This window comes from Syngnathus typhle, linkage group LG6 (genome assembly GCF_033458585.1).
Source record: "Syngnathus typhle isolate RoL2023-S1 ecotype Sweden linkage group LG6, RoL_Styp_1.0, whole genome shotgun sequence".
Classification (NCBI taxonomy): domain Eukaryota; kingdom Metazoa; phylum Chordata; class Actinopteri; order Syngnathiformes; family Syngnathidae; genus Syngnathus; species Syngnathus typhle.
The window spans coordinates 16141480-16157282 of NC_083743.1; the positions used below are offsets into that span (position 1 = coordinate 16141480).

General features: G+C 43.7%; 2 protein-coding genes across 5 annotated transcripts in view; both read left to right on the plus strand.

Moving 5' to 3' along the window:
• nlk2 (nemo-like kinase, type 2) overlaps nucleotides 1-15803 on the plus strand; it is an 85593-nt gene that overhangs the window by 36745 nt on the left and 33045 nt on the right. For all 4 annotated transcript variants that reach the window (XR_009714637.1, XM_061280403.1, XM_061280402.1 and 1 more), the window contains exon 8: nucleotides 5078-5164. Coding sequence is in view for 3 of the 4 variants with exons in the window: in XM_061280403.1 (XP_061136387.1) it covers nucleotides 5078-5164 (87 nt within the window). In the remaining variant the exon portion in view is untranslated. The remainder of the gene's footprint in view (nucleotides 1-5077; nucleotides 5165-15803) is intronic.
• Nucleotides 6351-14806, plus strand: LOC133155239 (uncharacterized). The gene has a single exon (XM_061280397.1). It carries the CDS (start codon nucleotides 8601-8603, stop codon nucleotides 13521-13523), a length of 4923 nt encoding a protein of 1640 aa, XP_061136381.1. The 5' UTR covers nucleotides 6351-8600; the 3' UTR covers nucleotides 13524-14806.

Below are 15803 nucleotides of genomic sequence, written 5' to 3' on the forward strand. Positions count from 1 at the left end.
TACGTAATATGTCGCCAAGCGGAATCATATAAGTATTAAAAAGAATTGGTCCGAGAACCGATCCCTGTGGGACACCACACGTAACATTATAGAGCTCCGAGGACGCATTGCCATGGACCACTCGGTGCGTCCTGTTTGATAGATAGGAATGGAACCAGCCTAGTGCTGACCCTGAAATACCAACACAACTTTTAAGACGCCCTAATAAAATATCTAAGTCCACAGTGTCAAAGGCAGCACTAAGATCGAGTAGTAACAGTACAGACGAAGTGTTTGAATCCATAGCTATGAGGAGATCGTTAGTCACTTTAGCAAGTGCTGTCTCAGTGGAATGATTAGCTCTAAAACCAGACTAAAAAGTGTCATATCGATTATTGGCGACCATGTAATCAATAAGCTGCTGCGCTACTACTTTTTCAAGAAGTTTTGCTATGAATGGGAGGTTTGAAACTGGCCTATAATTACTGAGACAGTCCGGGTCAAGATTTGGTCGCTTAAGTAACGGTTTAATGATAACGGTTTTAAAGGCTGTTGGCACTATCCCAGAGGAGACAGACAGATTGATTATATTTAAGACGGACGGTCCTAAAATTTGAAATAATTCTTTAAGTAGTTTGGCTGGAAGAGGGTCGAGTAAACATGTTGTTTGTTTAGCCGCACTAACCAATTGTGTAAGCCTTTCAAGAGACACGCTTTTAAAAGTTGAGAGGGTTGTTGCATGATCATCAGCGTTGGTAAACGGCGGGCTCGACCGAGCGATTGGAATGGTATTCTTGATCTCATCCCTAATGGATTCAATCTTTTGAGCAAAAAATTTCATGAACTCGTCAGCTGAGTGGAAGGAACTATCGGTGGTCGGCTGGCGCAGAGTCAGCTTTGCCACTGTATCAAATAGGTGTTTCAGATTATTTTTATTGAGATTAATAACTTGCGAAAAATACCGATTTTTTTGCTAAAATAAGCGCGTCTTTATATTTCAGGAGGCTATCCTGCCATGCCTGATGGAAAACCTCAAGTTTGGTTAGACACCATCTGCGCTCATGCTTTCTACATAATTGCTTAAGCGTACGCGTTTCATCTGTGAACCACGGAGTAGGCACTCTACGGCGAGTTTTCAGACGTAACGGCGCCACAGCGTCAATGGCATTTAACAATGTCGCATTGAATTCATTTGTAAGATTATCAATAGAGCCGGCGTATGTGAGAAATATAGCGGTTGCCGGCGACAGTATCTCAGATAGCGCAGTTGCAGTCATGGAGTTGAAATGACGGCTCCAATAATGCTGATTGCTCTCTTGTCTTTGACAAGGAACTAGAGTTTCAAACTTTATTAAGTAATGATCAGACAAAACAGTAGTGTATGGCAGTACTGCTATATTTAAGGTTGCAAGTCCTCGGGATAATACCAGATCTATGGTATTTCCATTCTTATGCGTTGCTGCCTGTACGGCTTGCGTAAAACCAAACGTATCAGTTAAAGTCTGAAACGCCGAAGTAAGTGGCTCTGACGGTAAATTCATGTGGATGTTGAAATCGCCCATGATAATTATATTATCCGCATTGGTTACTAGATCAGCCATAAATTCTGAAAATTCATCCAGGAAGCCAGAGTAAGCCCCGGGTGGACGGTAAATAACAGCAAGATAAAATGACGGTAAAGCGGTGGATCGGACAGTGAGAACCTCAAATGTTTTAAATACGTTGATCGAACGAGGCCTAAAACTAAGCTCGGAATTCGAGATGAGGGCGACACCCCCACCCTTTTTTCGAGGACGCGCCACATGCGAGCTCACAAAATTTGGAGGCGAGGCCTCATTAAGCGGCATCAGTTCATTAGGTTTTAACCAGGTCTCGCAGAGACCAAAAACGTTTAGATTATGTTCTGTGATGAGATCATTAACGAGAATGGCTTTCGTATGAAGCGATCTAATATTAATAAAACCAAGTTTAAGTGTAATTGGTTGATCCGGGTGCGTATCTATCGAAGGATATTTATACGAGATGCGAGTAAGATTGTGTTCTCTAGGCCTGACATCACCTCTCAAATGTTTGTGGGATGATACGACCGTGGGAATCTGATAGTAAATATTTGTTACACGTGTAGAATTATCTGAAACCGGCACCGTTTCATCAGCAAAACCGGTCGGGGTGGAGTGATTGGATTTGTCTACTACCCCAGTAGAAAGTGCATTTATGTGTACTGTAGCACTATTCAAACTATCACGCTCTAGTCTACACAAGGAGCTATGTGCATGCTGGGAGTCTAGCCTAGCGCTAGTTAACTTTATCTTAACAGACTCCAAACCCATTTTGACAGGTGGTCTAATCACCTGTGACCCGGCCTGCTCTAAAGTGACCTGTCGTGTGGCTCAAACAGTAATCTATATTCCTAGAAAGAGTGAAGGCGCCTGCACGGTTAGGGTGAAGGCCGTCCTTCCTCAGCAGGTTGGGGCGGCCCCAGAAGGAAGGCCAGTTATCTATAAAATACAGTCCCTGCTTCTTACAGAACCCAGCCATCCATCGATTAAGGGAGACTAATCTACTAAACCTCTCATCAGTGCCTCTCCCAGGCAGGGGGCCAGAGACAAATACTCGATGCCGACTCATCTTTCTGGCGAGATCACAAGTCCTCGCTATGTTTCTCTTTGTGATCTCCGATTGCCTCATCCTAACATCATCGGAGCCGACGTGTATCACTATGTCAGAGTAGCTAGTGTTGATGGAACTACGCTGTTGACTAGACCTATTGCGAGTCAGCTCCCTAAGATTAGCTTCTATGTCGTGTGCTCTGCCCCCAGGAATACACATTACCGTGGCTGGATTTTTAAGCGTAATATTCCGGGTAATGGAGTCACCTATGACCAAAGTGCGAGGGCCAGTAGACCGAGATGACTTTGGACGGCTATGCGTCTTACCTGGCTCCTCGCGATTAGCAAGCCGCTTGGGGCTAATGCTAACTGGGCTAGCGGGCTGACTACAGCCCGCATCTGTATCCGCCACATCTACAGTTATCGCGCAATTCTGCTCTAACTGGCGGACACGTCCCTCTAGCAGGGACAACCTCTCTAAGAGAAGGGTTCAGTTGGTGCACGAAGCCGCACAAACCTCTTGATCCGCAGCCATACTTTGCGTCCGATGATGGACGGCAGACAAACGGCCACGAAGCCTCCGCTCTCCCAGGCACTCCGGCTTACAGCAGAACGGAGCCTCAAATATGACGTCAATCATCGATGACCACTGCGTCTTTAGGGCAAAACGTTCACCGAGTAGACGTTCAAGAGATCAATTCAAGTTTTGTTGATCACTTGTTAAACTTTGAACTTGGCACACCAATACTTTCGCAAGTATATTAAATAAATGTAATATAAACAATAATTTTAACGAACCATCCGTGTCACTCCAAATCATTAAATCCATTGAAATCTTCATCCGCTGTGTCACTTAAAAAAAAACAACAGCTGTTGACGTCAGCCTCGTCGTCAGTTGCGGCTCCAATTATTCCACAGATCTATGTATATAACTATATTGTAGCGTCACCGAAGTACCAGGCAATACGTGGGTTTGGTAACCGGCTCTTTATTTCACAAAAAAAGAGCTCAACTTATGAGCCAACACAGTGCTATAAGCAAGCGCCCTGTATCGCTCTTCCCACAGAACCCAAATTTACTCCCAGAGGCGCCTGGCTGCACCTTGCATGGCAGCAGCCTCCCACTAGTGGAAAATCTTCCTTTCTTTGTATACGAGTTGTACAATCACATTAAAGGCATTCTTCTAAAAGTAGTGTGGGTCCTGCAGCAAGTGTGAGGTACATATTACTCTGCCCCTCCCTGAGCATGCTTTGAGCTGTTTAATGACACTCTAGTTGAAGTTTACTATAAAACTTAACCCATAACAAAAACAATTACGCATACTGTATCTATTTTTGCACTTCATGGAAAGCCTTATGGACTGACTAGCAGAAATGTGCATGAGACATCACTGCAGGGATTTTCCTTTAAGGAATGAATATTCACACACAAACACTGTGGGAACACATACAGACAAGTAACATAATAGATATATTCTTCCTAATACCGTTTTTTTCCGTGTATAGTGCGCCCCCATGTATAGTACGCACCCCTAAAAATGGCATGCTGATGCTGGAAAAAAGCTTGTACCCATGTATAATACGCACCCAATTTTTATGAATTTTTTAAAAAAAAAAATTTAATTTTTTATTTTATTTTTTTTTAAGTCCCAATGATCGTCACACACGCAGGGAGGCAATGGGTCCCATTTTTATAGTCTTTGGTATGGTCTTAACTAGGCTGGATGTAATTTTTTTTGTTGGCGTTGATTTCTCCGACTGCCCGTAAACGCACCACCGCGCTCCGTACGCGCACGGGACAGCAAACGAGCAGGTGATCGAGCAAGCCTTGTCTGATACGAGAGCATTGCGGTCGCATGGAGCGTGTTTGAAGTGAACAGCAGAGAAGACAGGCAAAGTGTTGTGAAATAAAATGCACACCCATGTACCCATGTATAATGCGCACCCCAGATTTTAGGACAATAAATTAGTTAAATTTTGCGCACTATACACGGAAAAAAACGGTAAATAGATAAATATTTATGGTGGAGTCCCGCATATTTGCGATTCACTAGCCATTGATACACTCATTGGCATTTTTGTGTCTTATTTTTATTTATTTCTTGTGCAGGGGTGCACTCGCCTGACTTGTGTGCGGGCACCGTGGTATCGTTTCCCGCTCAGTGACTGTGTGCATTTAGGTGTGACTGGTTTTTTGTCTCCATGTGACTGGCTGTCGACCAGTTCAGGATGTAGTCTGCCATTCGCTTGTAGTCAGATGGGGTAGGCTCCAGCACCCCCCGTGACACTGAATAGGATGAGCGTTGTTGAAAATGGAAGCATGAATGGGTTGGATGGATGGGTGTTTTATTTTGTAATGAGGCTTTAACATAAAAAGTGGTAAAAGTGATGTGCTGTTAGTATTTTCTGGATGCAGTGAATATTATGTTGCAATGATTGCCGTATGTCCTGTTTCATTTATTTATTTATTTATTTTTGCTTGGTTTACAGCCATCCCTTCCTGTTCTTTACACACTGTCCAGTCAAGCAACTCATGAAGCTGTTCACCTTCTCTGCAGAATGCTGGTCTTTGATCCGGTGAGTTATTATATTGCACTGGATTGTATATGTTTTTCATATTGTTTGTTGAGCACTGCTCTGTGTTTTATGAGAGAGTTTCTACTTGACTTTACCAACTTCCTCACTTGATAGAGCGAGAACTACACTTCATCATCCAGTTCTTAGAGTACCTGAGTACCCTTCTCTGGTTTCATGTTTAAATTGCTTCTTTTTTTAAGTCCTAGTAAGATAATTACAATTTATTATCAGAATCAAAATCCTATTCAAATTAAAGTATGCTGTACTTTCAAAAAACTGAATTAGATCAAAAGACTTTCTACAAAAATCGCAGCACCCAGCCAGATGTTAAACTTGCTAACAAAGGACATTTTGTAAGTATTTGCTAACAAAGGACATTTTGTGGGTATTACTTCTGTTTCCATCAATAACAATATAACAGACCAAAAATGGGTGGTAACACTGCGTTTAATGCAAGTACCGTAATATCTGGACTATGAGCCACACCTGAATATAAAACGCAACTAAAATTAAGGGAAAATCCTGCTGGACTATAAACCGCAGGTGTTTTAATGTTTAATTTCCACGTATAAGAGCATATGCACAAATCATACAGTATAATACAAATCATGAAAAATCCATAGATAAGCCGAACTGGACCTCAGGGTTCAAAGCTTGTGCAAAAAGTAGCGACTTATAGTAGAGAAAATACTGTAGCTTTCATAGCTTCATCTTCAAATGGTGTCATGAGTAAAGTGCGTGTACTTCATAAAGAAGGGCACATTATGCTGATGTAAACTTTCTTGGGGTATTTTATAAAAAGGTGTAACCAAATATTTCAAGACGAGTGCATTTACATAACTGTATAAAATGTGTTACATTTGGAGTTTGATTGAGAACACGTACACCCGTAAAACTGCTGGGTCAAAAATTGGACCAACCCAGGAATTTGGGTCAATTTGACCCAACTTTGGATTGTTTTGCAAAAGAAAATGGGTTGTGTTAGGCAAAACAATACAGGAAGTTGTTGTTGTACTAAGTTCATCTTGTTTTTCCTTTTTAATCACTTCACTGGTTCTTTTATATCGAACAAATTATTTTAGGTGGATTACCTGACATGTTTTGGCGGGTACTTCCGCCTTCATCAGAGTGTCACTGATGTAGTTGTGACGCGTCTTCATCAGCTGATGGATGAAGGCGTGGCACACCTGTCAGATTTGACAGGTGAGTCACGCCCTCTGCTGTCCGTTCACCTCTCCAGAATGCTGTTCCAGGTTGTAGAGAGCATGTAGGCTCCCTCGTCCCTGTTGATGGTCCTCGGGCCCCGCTTGCGGATCTCAATGGCCTCCGTGATCCAACGCTGATGTTTGTTTTCTTCAGTGCGGATGACTCTGGCCTTTTCCCAGTCCATGATGTGATTTTCTCTTTTACAGTGGTCGGTAATGGCTGACTTGTAGTGTTCCTCCCTGTCTCCCCGATGTATGATTTATTGCATGATTTGCATCAAATCTCGTATATAGAATTGCATTTATTTTCCGGGTTGACTCTGTCTTTTGAGTGGACCCGTATGTGACGGAGTGTTGTATGTGGTTTGATAGGTGTGTTTATGTTGTATTTTTTCATGGCTCTTTTGATGCGTTCCGTAATTCCTCTCACATACGGCAACGTCACCATTCCGCTGGGTTATTTTTTCCGTGTTTGTTTGTTTCTTTCCCTCTCTGTTTTGTACTTTTTGTTTTTTACCTGTTCTGCACCTTCGGTTATTGCCCATTGTGGATACTGACATTTTTTGAGTGCGTGTTGTATGTATTTTTCTTCCTGTGTTATGTCCTCCGGATGCGTGATTATTGTTGTGCGTTCGTATAGTGTCCTGACTACTGACAGTTTATGTATAGTGGGATGTTCTGATGTCCAGAGGAGGTATGTGGGGGTTTTCTGTGTACTTTTATTTTTATGTCTCTGTTGTCTGTGTGGTGTATGTTGATGTCTAGAAAGGCTATGGATCGATCAGTTTCTTCTTCATGAGTGAATTTGATGTTACCGGTGGTGTCTATGGTGTTGAGGTGGTCTGTGAGGTGTTGTGTATGTCCTGTTTTTGTTTTTTCTAGAATGTCATCGACGTAGCGTCTCCATAGCGTGGGTTTCTGTGTGTCCGGGGCTGTTAAGAGTGCCTTTTGTTCTAAATCCTCCATAAAAAAATTACACATGATGGCAGAAAGAGGGTCTCCCATGGGGAATCCCTCCTTTTGCATGTAGATTGTGTTTCTGTATTAGAAGTATGTGGAGGTGGCGATGAAATGGAGTAGTTGGGTGATGTCCTGTGCTGTTAGATTTGTGCGCTTCTTGAGTGTAATGTCTGCTGATAGTCTGTCATGTACTGGGTGTATGGTGGCCTGTGTGGGTGTTTTTGTGAAGAGTGAAATGACGTTGTGTGATATGAACATTTCATCTTTCTGTACCTGTGTGTGAGTTCTGTGGTGAGTTGTTTTATGTTTTTGCAGTGTTGATCCTTGAGTGCTAGTAGTGTTTTTATTATTTCTGTGAATGCTTTTGAAAGGTTGTATGTGACCCTATGCTGTCTACGATGGAGCGGAGGTGTACCTGGTTTATGGATTTTTGGTGTGCCATAGATTCTGGGGATGATGTTTGCTGTGGGTGTTGGAGCCAATTTAGTTACCTTAGATTAAATTCTTACTTTTGTTTAAGATTCGCTGGCCTTGGGCCATGGACCGTTATTTGACAAAGCATTTGGTCACCTGATCAGTCACCTGATCAGGGAAATAAATAGGCTGCTCCCACTTGGTAGTTAGTCTCAGTTAGACAAGGAAGGAAGACAGTAGTGACATAGTTTTTTACCGCTAAAAAGCCCGCTTCAAGCTACTTCAAGTTTGCCCCAGGCTTGTAGCTCTTGGAATTTAGGAACCAAACTTTAGTTTACTTCTTTGAACCCTTTATGTTGAAACCTTAGTTGATTTACAAACGATTTGGATTTGTACCTGTGTGCCACCTGTTTGCCTGCCTGCCATTCCCTCTCCCCCCTATCCTTGCTTGGCCTACCACCTTTGCCTGCCTGCCATTGCCTCTCTCCCTCGGCCTGCCTGCCTGCCATCGCCTCTCTACCTCGGCCTGCATGCCTGCTTGCCTCCATTTGGACATTCTACCTCCACCTTCAAAAGGGTATGAGCAACAGCTGTACACAGTGTTTTAAGATAAGCGTGTGACAAGAACTATACAACATCTAACCTTTGAAACTGACACTCAGAAATAAGTAAAAAACTATCATGAAGTGCTTAAAACATGGAAACCCAACTTGAAATAGGATTTGTTTGACAATGGGATGTGGATTTATTTGAATTGTGTGTAGCCACACACTTGGACATACTGGATTTTGGAACACATCCTTGCATTTAAGTGGAATTTCCGGTGTTATCATCACTTCAATTGAAATTGTTGGAAGATGTCTCGGTCTGGGTCACCTGAAGTTGAAGTTGCTCGTTCTCACACAGAGGATGTTAATGTGCAAATCATGGCTGAACAGCTGTTGAGGCAGAACATTGCAACCCGAAAGGGAAAACTGAGTTTTTGCACAAGAAAACAAAATGAGTTAAAGCAATTTATGGATAATGCCAGCGTTGCTGATATAGACAAAGGCATTAAAGATCTTATTGATGCACTGGATGAATTTGACAAAGCTCATGTGTTGGTGCAAGACATGTTGGCTGGTTACGAAAGGCAAGAAGATCATGCCCAATGGTATGAACCAAAAAAGAAGTCTTTCTTATATTTTCTTGAAAATGCACAGACATTCAAAGGCAGTCTGTCTCAGCCATTACCTGTTATCACCCCTATGGACAGTGCTTCTAACACATCCAGAAAGTCAGGGAGTTCTTCTAAGTCAGGGGCATCATCACTGTCATCAGCTCGTGTAAAGATTGAAGCAGAAAAGGCAGCTCTTCTGGAACGTGCTGCTGGGCTAAAGAAAAAACACGCTCTTGAGCTGCAAAGGATGCAACTCCAAGGTGAAATAGAACAGAGCGCCATAGAAATTGACATTGCTGCAGCAAATGCAAAAGTGAAGGTTTTGGAGAATTACGAAAAACAAATAGAAATAAAAGGAGGCTCTGTTTGTCGATCAGAACCCAAGGATAGCATGAATTCTTACCTGGAGGCGCATGGAAAGGAAACTTATATAGAACCGGAGATTTCAATTGAATGTGCAAATATACGCACTGTCCCCAAGACTCCTCTTCAAATGCTTACAGCACAAAGACAAACCCAATTCCCCTATCAATTACCTTCTAAGCAACCTCAGACTATAGCTGCCACCTCCATAACAGCCGGTGTAGCAGCCCCTTCCATTCCTACGGCTGCTGCTTCCACTCCCAATACGGTAGCAGCTACCTCTGCTCCCACTGTGGTAGTAGCCACCCCTGCCCCCACGACAGCAGCAGCAAGTCTAACCTCACACTCTGCACAGCCAATTACGAATAGCGGTTTAAGTGACATTGCAAACCTCTTTATGCAGCAACAGCGGTTATCTTTGCTTCCCACTAGGGATATACCTGTTTTTGATGGGGAACCTTTGAACTTTAGGCCTTTTATGCTAGCGTTCGTGCATGGAATTGAAAATAAGGCTATAAGTAATCAAGACCGCTTGTATTACCTGGAGCAATACACTTCTGGCCAATCAAAGGAACTGGTGAGAAGCTGTTTGCATATGAGTGCAGGTGATGGGTATGCAGAGGCTAAACGATTGCTGGAGTACCATTACGGCGACAAGATAAAGCTTACTAATGCATACATGGAGAAAGCCATGAACTGGAGCACCATTAAGGCAGAAGACGGAAAGGCATTGTACAGTTATGCACTCTTCCTTCGAGCATGGTGCAACCTGTCTCGAAGTCTGCAGGATATGGAGGAGCTTAGTCTACCCTCTAACCTGAGGCTTCTTGTCTCAAAGCTTCCTATTAAGTTGAGGGAAAGATGGCGGTCAAGAGCATTTGACATCATGGAGCAGAGACAAACCAAGGCTACCTTTTCTGACCTGGTTACCTTTATTGAAAGACACGCCAGGATCATGCAAGATCCTCTCTTTGGTGACATCCAACAGCCACTTTCTACAAAGAAGTTCCTGCAACCTAAACCTACGTCAGATTCAAAGCTTCCATTTAAAACCAAAGGTAGTTTTGTAACTGCTGTGGCAAATACTTCCGCCTCGGCCAAAAATGGTGTCCCCAAGCAACAATCTGCTAATAACAAGTCTCCTGTTACAAGCAGTTGTGCGATTTGTAATGAAACGCATTCATTGACTTCATGTAAAGAGTTGCTCTCTAAGACACATGAAGAGCGTGTTGATATTTTGAAGAGAAAAGGTGTCTGTTTTGGCTGTTTGGTAAAGGGCCACTTGAGCAAAGATTGTAAACGGCGCCTTACTTGTTCTGTGTGTTCTAAAAGGCATCCAGACATACTGCATATTCAAAGGACAGCTGATGGAATCACAGACCACAAGGGGAACCCCAGTGGGTCTGAGATGGCAATAAATAGTGGATTGGTCTCACTGGAAAATGGAAACATTGGATCCAGTGACGATCACTGCACCTTAGCTATTGTACCCGTTCAAGTGAAGCTGAGTAAGTCCAACCATGTTGTCCAGACGTATGCATTCCTTGATCCAGGCAGCTCCGCCACATTTTGCACTGAGAGTCTCCGACGACGTCTAAATGCAAGAGGAAGAAATCACAGGATCCTTTTGCGAACTATGGGTCAAGAGAAACCCACCGACAGCATCGTCGTCAGCGGCTTAGAAGTAAGCAGTCTGGAAGGGAAATTGTTCTATGGACTGCCTGATGTTTACACACAGAAAGAAATCCCAGTCAGCAAAGGCCACATACCAAAGCAGAAGGATGTGAAGAAATGGCCACACTTGAAGGATGTATTTCTGCCTACCATTGATGCTGACATCGATCTCTTGATTGGAACAAATGTGCCCAAACTCATGGAGCCATGGAGGGTGATTAATAGTAACGGCAATGGACCTTTTGCAACCAAAACCCTGCTGGGCTGGGTTGTCAGTGGTCTCCTCCATGATGAGCACACAAGTCTGAGTAAGCAAGGCAAGACATATGTTTACACCAATAGGATTTCTGTGGAAATTGTACGTGACCTTCTGGTGCAGCAACTCAACCATGACTTTCCGGAGAGTACATATGAAAAGGAAGAAATGTCTCAAGAGGATCTGAGATTTCTAAACATAATGAACACCTCAGTCAAAGCACTAAATGAACAGGCAACGTCTTGCAGGCAGCAAGTGGCACCGACTGATGATGAGACTGGAAAGGAACTTGTCCTGGCCCTCTATGATTACCAGGAGAAGAGCCCACGTGAAGTAACTATGAAGAAAGGTGATATTCTCACCCTTCTAAACAGCACCAATAAGGACTGGTGGAAAGTAGAGGTGAATGACCGCCAGGGATTTGTTCCAGCTGCCTATGTGAAGAAGCTGGATCCCAATCAGTCCTCTTCTCGAGAAAACCTGGATGAACATGGAAGCATTGGACTTCGCCAAGAACAAATTGAGAATCAATATGGAACACTATTAGATCTTGGGGAGAAACGCAAGAACATGTTGGAGAAAAGCTGCAAGAAGTTTATGCTGTTTCGGGAAGCAAATGAACTTCAGCAGTGGATCAATGAGAAGGAGAGTGCACTTACAAATGAAGAGGTGGGCTCAGACCTGGAGCAGGTGGAGGTCCTACAGAAGAAGTTTGATGATTTCCAGAAGGACCTTAAGGCCAATGAGTCACGTCTGAGGGACATCAATAGGGTGGCCTCTGAGCTAGAATCTGAAGGCCTAATGACTGAGGAAATACCTGTGGTTCAAGTTCAGCAACAAGAAACATTTGGTGCAATGTCTGGCAAAGTTGATGAAGCTGATTCAAAAACTGCATCTCCATGGAAGAACATACGCTTGGCTGTTCAAACAACGGCTAACTTTAATACAATCAAGGAATTGAATAACCACTGGAAATCACTACAGCAGTTGGCTGAAGAAAGGAGCAACGTGTTGGGTAGTGCCCATGAAGTGCAGCGATTCCACAGAGATGCTGATGAAACTAAAGAATGGATTGAGAAAAAAAACCAGGCTCTCAACACGGACAACTACGGTCACGATTTGGCGAGTGTTCAAGCTTTGCAGCGCAAGCATGAAGGCTTTGAGAGAGACCTGGCAGCCTTGGGTGACAAGGTGAACTCCCTTGGAGAGACAGCGCAACGTCTAATACAGTCCCACCCAGAAGCAGTGGATGACATTCAGGAGAAGTGTACTGAGCTCAACACTGCCTGGAGCAGCCTAGTGGGACGCGCTGACCAGCGAAAAGACAAACTTGGAAATTCACATGATCTGCAACGCTTTTTATCTGATTTCAGAGACCTCATGTCCTGGATTAATGGTATCCGTGGACTTGTTTCTTCTGAGGAGTTAGCCAAGGATGTGACTGGAGCTGAAGCTCTTCTTGAAAGGCATCAGGAACATCGCACGGAGATAGATGCTCGTATTGGTACTTTCCAGGCCTTTGAGCAATTTGGACAGCAGCTGCTAGTGCAAGGCCATTATGCAAGTCCCGAGATCAAACAAAGACTCGAGGCTTTAGACTTGGAACGAGCTGACCTGGAAAAGGCCTGGGTACAGCGTCGCATGATGCTGGACCAGTGCCTGGAGTTCCAGCTCTTTAGCAGGGATTGTGAACAGGCTGAGAACTGGATGGCAGCTCGTGAAGCCTTCCTTGCAAGCGATGACAAGGGAGACTCCCTTGATAGTGTTGAGGCACTAATCAAAAAGCATGAAGACTTTGATAAAGCTATTAATGGGCAGGAAGAGAAAATTGCTGCTCTGCAATCATTTGCCAATCAACTAATTGGAGCTGACCATTACGCCAAACCTGAGATCTTCATTCGACGCAATGAAGTTCTTGACAGGTGGCGTCGACTAAAGACCCAGATGATCGAAAAGCGTTCAAAGCTCGGTGAATCCCAAACCCTGCAGCAGTTCAGCCGAGATGTGGATGAAATAGAAGCTTGGATCAGTGAGAAACTGCAAACTGCGACTGATGAATCCTATAAGGACCCTACCAACATTCAGCTATCCAAGCTTCTGAGTAAACATCAGAAGCACCAAGCATTTGAGGCGGAGCTTCATGCCAATGCTGACCGAATCCGTGGGGTCATAGATACTGGTGACACACTCATCCAGAGAGGTGCCTGTGCTGGCAGTGAGGATGCAGTCAAGGTACGCCTTGGTGCCTTGGATGAGCAATGGCAGTTCCTTGTCAACAAATCTGCTGAAAAGAGCCAAAAACTCAAAGAAGCCAATAAACAACATTGAACAAAGACTGCGCATGTGCTTACATTTGCATCACATTCATACACTGATACTTGCACACATTTGTAGTATAATTGGACGTAAAATTTAAAATTAGAATTAAGAAATTAACATTGTTTATTTTTTGAAAATTGCCCCCATTGTGAATATTTTGTTATAGCCACACGTGGTAGCTATAAGGGGCCGGATATGTTGGAGCCAATTTAGTTACCTTAGATTAAATTCTTACTTTTGTTTAAGATTCGCTGGCCTTGGGCCATGGACCGTTATTTGACAAAGCATTTGGTCACCTGATCAGTCACCTGATCAGGGAAATAAATAGGCTGCTCCCACTTGGTAGTTAGTCTCAGTTAGACAAGGAAGGAAGACAGTAGTGACATAGTTTTTTACCGCTAAAAAGCCCGCTTCAAGCTACTTCAAGTTTGCCCCAGGCTTGTAGCTCTTGGAATTTAGGAACCAAACTTTAGTTTACTTCTTTGAACCCTTTATGTTGAAACCTTAGTTGATTTACAAACGATTTGGATTTGTACCTGTGTGCCACCTGTTTGCCTGCCTGCCATTCCCTCTCCCCCCTATCCTTGCTTGGCCTACCACCTTTGCCTGCCTGCCATTGCCTCTCTCCCTCGGCCTGCCTGCCTGCCATCGCCTCTCTACCTCGGCCTGCATGCCTGCTTGCCTCCATTTGGACATTCTACCTCCACCTTCAAAAGGGTATGAGCAACAGCTGTACACAGTGTTTTAAGATAAGCGTGTGACAAGAACTATACAACATCTAACCTTTGAAACTGACACTCAGGATCTGAGATTTCTAAACATAATGAACACCTCAGTCAAAGCACTAAATGAACAGGCAACGTCTTGCAGGCAGCAAGTGGCACCGACTGATGATGAGACTGGAAAGGAACTTGTCCTGGCCCTCTATGATTACCAGGAGAAGAGCCCACGTGAAGTAACTATGAAGAAAGGTGATATTCTCACCCTTCTAAACAGCACCAATAAGGACTGGTGGAAAGTAGAGGTGAATGACCGCCAGGGATTTGTTCCAGCTGCCTATGTGAAGAAGCTGGATCCCAATCAGTCCTCTTCTCGAGAAAACCTGGATGAACATGGAAGCATTGGACTTCGCCAAGAACAAATTGAGAATCAATATGGAACACTATTAGATCTTGGGGAGAAACGCAAGAACATGTTGGATATTAAGTGATTGTATGCCTGTTTGTCTATTTTATTTTCAATGAGTAGTGGTTTGAGTAATGCTTTGAGTTTATCTTTCCCGCCTTCTGGTTTTTTTTTTTTTTTTTTTACTACTTCGTAGGTGTCGTCCTGTAGTAACTGTTGCATCGATTCTTCTGTCTGTGTCCATAATTACTGTTGTTCTGCCTTTGTCCGCTGGGAGGATTGTTATGTCTTTATTTTTTGCTAGTGTGATCATTGCGTTTGCTTCCTGCTTTGTAATATTACTGGGTGGTGATTTAGCCGTTTTTAATATACCTGCAACTTCATTGCGTAGTGCTGCTTTTTGTCCTGGATTATGTATGTTCTCGCATGCTAACTAATAATAATAATAATAATTCATTAAATTTGTATAGGGCTTTTCAAAAACCCAAAGACGCTTACAGGGAACAAGGCAAAGACATACATGAGGGGACGGAGACGGGGAGGAAACAATCGGATAAACTTAAGAAGAGGAAACCAGTTATGGGTAGGGGAGGTCATGAACTTGGGAGAAGAGGTACGTTTTTAGACGGGACTTAAATATGGGGAGTGTGGGTGAGTCACAGACAGACTGAGGGAGAGAGTTCCAGAGTCGGGGTGATGTGCAGGAGAAGGCTCTGTCACCGAAGGATTTGAGTTTGGATTTTGGGACTGTCAGACGTGAAGTATTGGAGGATCGGAGGGGATGGTTGGGGCAGTAGGGGACAAGGAGGTCGGATAGGTAAGTGGGAGCCAGGTGGTGAAGGGCTTTGAAGGTGAGGAGGAGTATCTTGAAGATGATACGCTCCTTCATGGGGAGCCAGTGAAGAGAGTGGCGAACAGGAGTGATGTGTTCACGGGACCGGGTGTGGGTAAGGAAGCGGACTAGTTGAAGTCTATGGCGTGAGTGAGCAGTGATTCCAGTGAGAAGGGAGTTGTAGTAGTCAAGCCGGGATGAGATTACTCCGTGGCTAAACTGAAATCATCGAGGGGTATGTTTTTGGGTGTGATCGCGTAGTTGAGTCCTTTTGCTAGTATGCTACGTTCTGCCTGGGTGAGTTTGTGACGTGACATATTGTGAATCCATTT

What these genes read in the sequence shown, in the direction of transcription:
- LOC133155239 (XM_061280397.1), top strand. Translation starts at nt 8,601, where the DNA reads ATGTCTCGGTCTGGGTCACCTGAAGTTGAAGTTGCTCGTTCTCACACA.